At 33.7% G+C, this 10,000-nt stretch overlaps 2 protein-coding genes across 4 annotated transcripts in view; both read right to left on the reverse strand.

Moving 5' to 3' along the window:
* Window positions 1–1,730, reverse strand: part of LOC113811411 (paramyosin) — an 18,683-nt gene extending 16,953 nt beyond the window's left edge. For 2 of the 3 annotated variants that reach the window (XM_070124362.1, XM_027363137.2), the window contains exons 1-2: window positions 1,613–1,730; window positions 861–951 (exon numbers count right to left, since the gene is read on the reverse strand). In XM_070124362.1, the coding sequence (XP_069980463.1) occupies window positions 861–951 (91 nt within the window). In that variant the 5' untranslated portion in view covers window positions 1,613–1,730. Of the gene's footprint in view, window positions 1–152; window positions 289–860; window positions 952–1,612 lie in introns of those variants that run through there. The other variant, XM_070124361.1, reaches the window with a different exon arrangement.
* A 5,143-nt stretch (window positions 1,731–6,873) lies between these two features.
* Window positions 6,874–10,000, reverse strand: part of LOC113811410 (protein Wnt-4) — a gene marked incomplete in the record, with an annotated part of 187,436 nt that continues 184,309 nt past the window's right edge. The window contains 3 exon segments of the mRNA XM_070124363.1: window positions 6,874–8,943; window positions 9,382–9,588; window positions 9,753–9,851. Coding sequence (XP_069980464.1) covers window positions 8,782–8,943; window positions 9,382–9,588; window positions 9,753–9,851 — 468 coding nt within the window.

Below are 10,000 nucleotides of genomic sequence, written 5' to 3' on the forward strand. Positions count from 1 at the left end.
AAAATAAAACGCGATTGCTAATCAACCAGTGACGTAGCTAAAACGAGCGGATTCCCCAGTTGCCCTCAGGGTATACCCGGAGCAAACCCGAACAAGTGGCTTGCTACCCACCTTCCTTGCACCATAATAACACGTTAGAGCACTAATCTTACATATTGATTGCACATATCCAATGCATGTGTCCTTATGCACCGACACCGAATTGCTCAGAGTTAATGTCTTCATTGTTAAGTTTTAAAATGTCCAAAATCCAGGAATTATGACGCAGCTGTGTTTACAACACCAGTGGCGCCGCCTACGAGAGAGAGAGAGAGAGAGAGAGAGAGAGAGAGAGAGAGAGAGAGAGAGACAGAGAGAGAGAGAGAGAGAGAGAGAGAGAGAGAGAGAGAGAGAGAGAGAGAGAGAGATGAGAGAGAGAGAGAGAGAGAGAGAGGAGAGAGGAGGGGAGAGAGAGGAGGGGAGAGAGAGGAGGGGAGAGAGAGGAGGGGAGAGAGAGGAAGGGAGAGAGAGGAGGGGAGAGAGAGGAGGGGAGAGGGAGGAGGGAGGGAGGGAGGGAGGGAGGAGGGGAGAGGGAGGAGGGAGGGAGGAGGGAGGGAGAGGGGAGGGAGGGAGATGGAGGGAGGGAGAGGTGAGGGAGATGGAGAGGGAGGGAGGGGAGGGAGGGAGGGAGGGGGAGGGAGCGGGAGGGATGGAGGGAGGGAGGGAGGGAGGGAGGGAGGGAGAGAGAGAGAGAGAGAGAGAGAGAGAGAGAGAGAGAGAGAGAGAGAGAGAGAGAGAGAGAGAGAGAGAGAGAGAGAGAGAGAGTGAGAGAGAGAGATATTCCAATTCCAGACCTAAAAAAATGTACAGAAGTAACTTACTTTTCGCGAGTGCCGTGTGGGCGCTGGTCCTCGCGGGGAACTCCCACTGCGATCGCGGGCGTCCTTCGCTGTACAAGGTCTGCCTCCACATCTGCAAATTTTTTACGGCAAAATATTTAGGGTCCTCGTGTTCGTGTAAGGCATGATCAACTCATTACTTGAGTATTATGAGTACCGTATATTGATTATGAATATATGGGGAAATTTAAGTAAGGACTGTTGTGAATTAAGTAGTGATTATTGATGCATGAAGAACTGATAATTATGAATCGATTGCCAAGGAAATTCATCTGTTATAGCTATATGACCTAAACGAAATTAATAACTAGATGGCGGAGAATGTGAAGAAACCACTTCGGCAATTAAAGAAAAAATGGCGTTGAATAATCTAATTCTAACAATTCTGGGAAATTCTATTCGAGAATGCTGAAGATAACCTAACAAAAGAAAGAAAACGATGATACAAAAAATAGAAAATAAATAAAACAGCTTGAAATTTGGTCTCGAGAGAAATGTGAACTTATAACCTACAGGTACCTACTCTCCTGTCAATTGAAATTACACTGAGTTGAGACCGCAAAGACGAAATGAAAATAAAAGTAATAATCGGAAAACTATTTACTTCTTTTTTCAAATCCTTTACATCAAATACTGTAATTTAAAACACATTCATTAGTAAACAAGCTTTATTTTAGTGAGATCAAATTCAGAATAATAATATTTGTAATAGTTTATATAATTTGATGTCCAACCTTGTCTAAATATGTAAAACGAGAGAAATATGTGACGAGCGTTCAATTTGATGGCGGTTGGCTGACGAAGGCGGAGCGCGGAGGTACATCTTTTAAATTTTCTGTTATAATTTCGCATAACATTACAGGTAAAAACTATGTTCTTCGTAATGTATAAGACTTTTTCTGATACGTATTTTTACATCACTGTATATTTCTTCTGTAAAATGAGATGTAACCTTGAAGTTTTTTTTATTGAAAATTTAAAAAATGTATATGCCCAAGTACACTGTTGCAAAAAAAAATAAAATTGTGCCAAAGTCAATATTTCATACGTTTTTTATTTCATTTTTTCAATCTGTTTAAATATGTATGTACGTTTTCAGCATACATTTCATTAATATTTCTCATTTACGTGTCTTCGAGCTTCATTTTCGGCGCAATTTCAAGGACCGTATGTATAAAAAGCGTTTTCTTTACATTGATAATTTTCCAAGCATTTGATTACACTAAGGATCGTACTGTGTATACACTATATAAACAATTATTTATTTATTTATAGATGTAGATTACAAGTACAAAACAAGGTAGTTGTACTTTATTATTTGGTGTTATGGGTATGATTACAGTAAGAATATTGACCTTATTATTATCATTATCACCATCGTCTTCGGGGTAGGTTAAGCAATCACCTAGGTTGTTATTATTACTATTATCATTATATTATCACCATTACCAGCATTTCTGGTATCATCTTCATCGTTATCATTATCAATATCATTGTTATTATCATTCTTCATCGCAATTGTTATCATTATTATTGTTATCAATATTATCATTATTATACATCGTTATTATTGTCATTGTTATGGTCATTATCATTATCTTTCTTCACCGTTGTCATTATCATTATCTTTCTTCATCGTTTCATTATCATTATTATTGTCATTATTATCATTATCATTCTTCATCGTTATCTTTATCATTATTATTGTCATCATTACCATTATCATTGTTATTGCCATCATTATCACAATCATTCTCCATCATTATCTTTATCATTATCATTCTTCACCATTATCATTATCATTATCATTATCATTCTTCATCGTTATCATTATCATTATTATTGTTATCATAATCGTTATCATCCTTAGTAGAAGTAGATTTTTTGCTATATCCACTATCACTATTACTATATTCATTAATACTGTTATTATTATTGCTTCATAGTATTATCATTGTTGGCCATTATTAGCATTGAATTGCTACAGCCACTCATATTAACAATACCATTACTCTTATTCTAGTTGCTGTTGTAATTATAATCGTCAAAATCATTGTTATTATCATAGCACTGCAACTATTTGGTTACAATCATTACTACTATTCTCATAATAAAGTTAATGGTATTAGCTGTTATCGGCATTATTACCATTATTATTATCATTGTTGCTGTGGTTGTTATTATTATTATTATTATTATTATTATTATTATTATTATTACAATCCCTATTATAATTGTTTAATTCTTTTATTATCATTATAATAATAATGTTGATAATAATGATAGTAATGTTAGTAATGCTGATGATAGTAATAATGCTAATGCTAATGGTAATAACAAAGATAATTATATTAATAACAATAATAATAATAAAGATTTTTATGATAATAATAATAATTATAATAACAATAATAGTAATAACAACAACAACAACAATAATAACAATAATAATAATAATTATCATTATTATTACTATTATCATTATTATCATTATTATTATTATTATTGTTAATATTATTATTATTATTATTATTATTATTATTATTATTATTATTATTATTATTATTATTATTATTATTATTATTATTATTATTATTATTATTATTATCATTGTTATCATAATCATCATCATCACCTTCATCATCAACTTTATTATGATGATCATCACTGTCATCATTATCACTATCATTGTTAATAATTTAATATCATTATCACTATGCTGCTGTCTTTACTATTAGCATTGTTATTATCATCATTGTCTTTATTGTTATTTTTTATCATAATGATAATTATTATTGTCTCGATTATTATTATTATTATTATTATTATTATTATTATTATTATTATTATTATTATTATTATTATTATTATTATTATTATTATTATTATTATTATTATTATTATTATTATTATTATTATTATTATCACTATTATTATTATAGTTATTATCACTATTATCATTATTTTTATTATTATCATCATTATCGTCATTATTACCATTAATATCATTATTATCATTATCATTATCATAATTATCATCATCATTATCATTATTATCCTCATCATTATCATTATTTTCACTATTCATATTATCGTCATTATCATCATTATCGTCATTATTATCATTAACATCATTATTATCATTAACATCATTATTGTCATTAACATCATTATTGTCATTAACATCATTATTATCATTAACATCATTATTATCATTAACATCATTATTATCATTAACATCATTATTATCATTAACATCATTATTATCATTAACATCATTATTATCATTAACATCATTATTATCATTAACATCATTATCATCATTAACATCATTATTATCATTATTAACATCATATTTATCATCATTATTATTATTATTATCCTCATCATTATCATTATGATCATTATTCTCAACACCATCATCATTATCATACTATTATTATCATTATTATCATACTATTATTATCATTATTATCATACTATTATTATCATTATTATCATTACTATTATCATAATCATCATTATTATGATTATCATTACGGGTGTTATTATTATCATCATTATTATTATTATCATTATCATCATTGCAATCATTATTAGTAGTAGAATCATCATTATTATCCTCATCTTCCTCATTATTATCATAATCATTATTATTATCATAATCATTATTATTGTCATAATCATTATTATTATCATTATCATTATGATAATTAATATCATTATCAATATGATTATCATTATTATCATCATCATCATTATTATTATTGTTATTACTATTAGCATTATCATTGTTATCATTTTCATCATCATCATCATATTGTCATTGTTATTATTATTAGCATTATCGTTACTATTATTTTATTTTTATTTTGTTATCATTATTAGTAGTAGTATCATTGTTATTTTTATTGTTATTACTGTAATTATTGTAATTAATGTTATTATTGTTACTATCATTACCGTTGTCATTGTCAATAATTTCATCATCATCATTAATGTTATTATCAGCTGTGTTGCTGTTGTTTTTTTATTACCAGCATTATTTTATCACCATTGTTATTATTTTGGTAGCGGTGGTGGAGTAACTCGAGGGCTTGTTAGAGTGTCCTTACACAAGCCTATGCGGAGAACTTTCTACAGACGTCTTGATAAGGCAAACACGTTATCCAATAGAAATTAATTGTTCCTGGCTAGGCTTAAGGGCCAGGAAAGTGTGTTTGTTTGAAAGAAACGTGTGAGTACCTTGTGAGTAATCTTAGATTTGTTCAAAGGCCACGCCCCTCTAAGACGCTGAATGGTTCATATACGATTTTCATGTCGCAATTTATTTTTTCGCAGTTTAGCTTTAGACCTGTGCTGCATAATAGCATTATAGATTAGGAGCATACGCATTTTCATGGCCTTACTGCGTTAGTTAAGAATGTTAAACCAATATCTAGATGATGTTAAAGACAACACAGATCTTGAATGAAACCTTTGCATTTTTTTTTCCGGCAAATCAATTACGTAAAAAAAAACGAGATCAAAGAGCACAATGGACAATAAAATTCAGTTCATATGGTGCGTATTTATTGCACTGCAACATGAACAATGTGTATTAAGCTGTCAAATTTAGCTTCGAAAGAAGGGCAGAACTTTTAGGCGAATTAAGTGTATTGACCCTAGTGATGCAGTTTTCTTTATAATAATTTAATCGTTTATTATCATTGCCATCATCATTTTTTGCTTCTGGGTAGGAGATTCTATGAGGGATTTTAAGACATCAAATGCACTTCCCAAGCATTTTGTAACAAATCGGGACAGTTTTATATTAACCATTAGTGTGAACATAACATCAGTGCTAAGTAGGAGATGCAAACTCTCGTGGTTTCCACAAAAAGAGGAAAAAACACATACACATAATGACAATATATATGTTTGTCACTTTCAGGTCTTTTTGTCACCGATTTTAGTTCATCGACATTTAAATTTTTGCAAAAATCAATCACCTATTTCGAGATGTCGTGTATGCTGTAGTGGGAGCACATTTTGTCACCCTGTATGGATCCGCCCCTGGATGGTGAGATGAAGATAATTGTTGTACACATTCGATAAGTGAATGGCCTTCGTTTTAAAGAATGGTGTTCTCTATGGTGTTTATCATGAACCTATGATTTAGAGGCAAGTAAAACAAGAAGGCAAGGAGGGCGATGTATTTGTTATGGATGTTTACTTTTTATTCGATGCCTCCTCACCAGTAGGAATTCCAAGATTGAAAATTAAATTTGATTCTTTCCTGCCTTGCTGTCTCTCTTTTATTAATTTTCCCCAATCTTATTTTGCTTCTTACTTCTCCTGTGCCTTAAATATGTAATAAGCGAGTTTACACGTTGTTGATGGACTGTGCTGACGACGATTATCATGTTTCCTTTACTTCGCCAGATAAATACAAAACTGAGCTGTGTTACCTGAAGATATTGCTTGAGGTAGAAAGATTGCTCTACTGTGTTGCCTAGATCTGTCAAATTTAAAGCATTGTACAATTCTTTTTCTAAGTTAGGAGTGATGGAGTTGGGGTGGATGTAGCACTGATATAACTGCATTTCAGTTCGACTTTGTTAAATTGTAAATAAAAAGATAACAGGATTTTTCTTTATTTTTTCTCAATTTCTTGATTCGATTGTATTAAAACATCTATATAGTGCAATGTAATATAAATGTTTCCTTGCTTCTAGAAGAGCGTATCAGATATCATGACTCAAAAATAAAGATGTTATCCTTTCATGGTGAAAATGAATGATTTAATTTTTCAAATTTATCTACTGTGTCATAAGTGCTTACTTTATGTTTGTTATGGGTGGAGGTAAATAACACAGTTACCCTTTCAATGTACTATGAAAGAAAACTAGAATCTTTTAGGGATGACTAAACAATTTAAATTCTTAACTTATTCTCAACAGGATTCTCATGGGTATCAACACTTGTAAAGGAATGGTATAAATAAAACTCAAGATTATACAGGAATTTTAATCTATTTTACAGTTTATGTCTGACGATGGTTGCATGTTGCATACATAGGCCTTCAGTGATGACAAATGAGATACGTAATGAATTTAAAGAATAGAGATATATGTGTCAATGCTTCCAAGTGAAACACGTGAATCTTGGATTTTATTTCATTTGGGACATTAAAACACACACCCTATTGTTGTACTTATACAAATCAATAATATATGTTTATGGAACCACTGACACGTACGGTACAACCTTATCTTGGATGTGAATGACGTTTTCGCATTCCTCGGCTTGAGGTTTCGACGCCATTCCACCCGTCACTCAAGGTAAAAGCATCTAACAGGTACAGCCCCACTTCCCGAGAAGATTTTAGGGTCTATTTTCCGATGTATTGCGGCATTTCAGTTGTATGGAGTCGGTTGATTCAGTCGTGGGAACTGTTATCGGATTCGATTTTCATTTAATTTTTTTCCGTATGCTTGTAATCCTTTTTCGATTTAACCTTCAGTTTTCAAAATGGTGTATATAGAGAGTATGTAGAAAACTAAACATCGACAACATTCGGTGTTATGAATAAGCATTTTCCCAGTCACTGCAGTCTTCCGCGTTCTACAACTTTTGCAAACAGATCTTGAAGTCCTCTCTCAAGAAAGGCCAATTCCCTCATCTTCTCGGCCGCTGCACAACCGCCTCACAAGACTTCTCACTCAACGACTTTGCGAGGGTTTATTATGCAAAACCTCTCCAACTCGCCTTCTCATTTCCGCGACTTGTCTGGTCCTCAAACAACACTTTCTTGTTTATGTAAACATCAAAATATTTTTCGGGTCACCTACTACCACGTAGCCGACACGGGGCATCAACGACACCCAAGATGGACCCGGAGAGATTGTGGAGAAAGTGAACGGATTGTTATTTTTTTCGTTTATTTTACACGTTGCCAACTCGGAGGTCATATCTGTTGACCAAAATAATAATTCAACACGTTTGTAAAAGATAAAGAAAGAAGGAGAAGAAAAACACGAGGAAAAAGACACGAATAGAAATGTCGTTCCGTTTTCTCCTTGCGTTTTTGTCGCTCCGGGACAACTGGGCATCTTAGATCTCGCTGAAACTTCCTCAGAATGGAGTAGTTTAACTTAACTGCTATATAGGAGCTATATACATCAGGTTAGCGATAATTATAAGAATCTCTGGAGGCATTTTGGCCAATCAAAAGAACCGACGAGACACACACACAGATAGACAAACAGACAGACACGAGGAGCTGAAGGGACTACTCACTATATACTATCGTTTCATAGCAGACCGTTACTCTTATAAAATAATCATAACCAGACTCAGTTAGATTAAAAATCAGCAGAAGACATCTGTACAAAATTTGATCTTTCAATGATCCTACACCGTCTACACATTTTTTCATACTAAAGGGTTTATAAACTATACTACATCTCTAATACTATAGGTTTTATTTACAATATGGGTAATGAATCAAAATGGCTTAAATGGCTCAGAGTTAAAATAGTAATATGATTTCTGAAACGTTTACAAGATCTTCACGTACCAACATAGAGAATTCCTACCGAAACTTTCGCAAGTGAAAAAATTAAGCAACTTTGTTAACAACATTAAATGTCCAAGATTTGTTTTAAGCTCTTTTTTTGCAATTTATCTGTCCACTTTGGAAACTGACTCACATCTGAATTCAATTCCATTTCGAAACAACAATGGTGTATATTCGAATCAGAGTCCTAATCAACAACAATTTACACGAATCACTTTATTATGTTAAACCATCAAATATCCCCATAAATACAAGAACTTATGCTATGTTCAGGTAAGAGTGACACGAATCCAATCCTTCCTTAACATGTGAAACCTCATAAATACTGGCAGTCTCTCATCGCTAGTTGCAGGTGTGGACTGTCACATCACGTATACAGGTTCTGCACTTGACATAGCAGCACCAGTGGAACTTGCAAGAACAGCGCTCCTTCACCCGCTCCTGTGATGCGACGTATCCTCTGTTGCAGCACAGCAGGTCACACCCGTCCAGGCCTCGCGACGTCTGCAAGAGAGAAGGTTGGTCTGATTATACAGGGGGAGGAACCGCTGGTAGTCACAGCTTGGATATGCTTACCCTTTTTGCATGTTGATGTGAAAAGGGGCTAAGAGAAAAGGATATTATTTTTTATGGGGAATGAATCTCGCCGATGCTTTTGGTTTACAACCATTGTCATCTGTGTAGTTATATCAAAAGGAGCCATTTCTCAGTCTATATAATCGACAAAATCACGGATGTCATAAAATATCGTACATCTCATACCGATGTCTGATAATGAACGAACAGCAATGCAGTACAGACATTTACATTCTAGATATTTGTTATATATTTCAAGTTCTAGCAAAGGCTATTACCGTTAAAACGCCCTCTATATCAACTATGTTCTTCATATCCTACGAAAAAATACGCTAGGTTATTTTATTCCCTTTCATTTTACTTTACCTTGTTGCACTTGCGGCCGTGTGTGCCGAGCGAGCCGCTGTTGAGGTCATAGTCACAGTACTCTGGCGACGAGGACACGTACACCAGGTCCATCTCCGTGGGCTTCTTGAAGTACTGCTTGTTGGGCTCCAGCTCGGCCCTCCCGGTCACCTCCTTCAGGCGTACCTCCGTCGCGCCGTCGAACTTCTCCTTCAGGATTTCTCCGATCTAGAGGATGGCGACGAGGAGGATGGGAGTTAGTATAATCCAGGATTCTTCGGAGCTGGGCGAACCTCTTTCCAGGATGAGTTAGAAATGATAGGGATAAAGCTGGAAGTTATCATCACAAACTAAACTAGTGTCTGATTAAAAGATAAAAGATGAAGATTTACCTCACGGAACGTTGGCATGGCTTTCCAGCACGTCTTCAGCTCGCACGACCCGGACACGCCGTGGCACTTGCACTCGACTCGCATGTTCTCCTCGATCAGCTGGAAGGGAAGGCAGGTGATGAGCGCTGAAGATCAGTTGCGGATGTTTATGTTTGTATATTTACTTATGTATGTGTGTGCATACATATATAAATGCACACACAGAGACGCACTCACATATTTATATATATATATACATATATATATAT

This window comes from Penaeus vannamei, chromosome 8 (assembly GCF_042767895.1).
Source record: "Penaeus vannamei isolate JL-2024 chromosome 8, ASM4276789v1, whole genome shotgun sequence".
Lineage (NCBI taxonomy): Eukaryota > Metazoa > Arthropoda > Malacostraca > Decapoda > Penaeidae > Penaeus > Penaeus vannamei.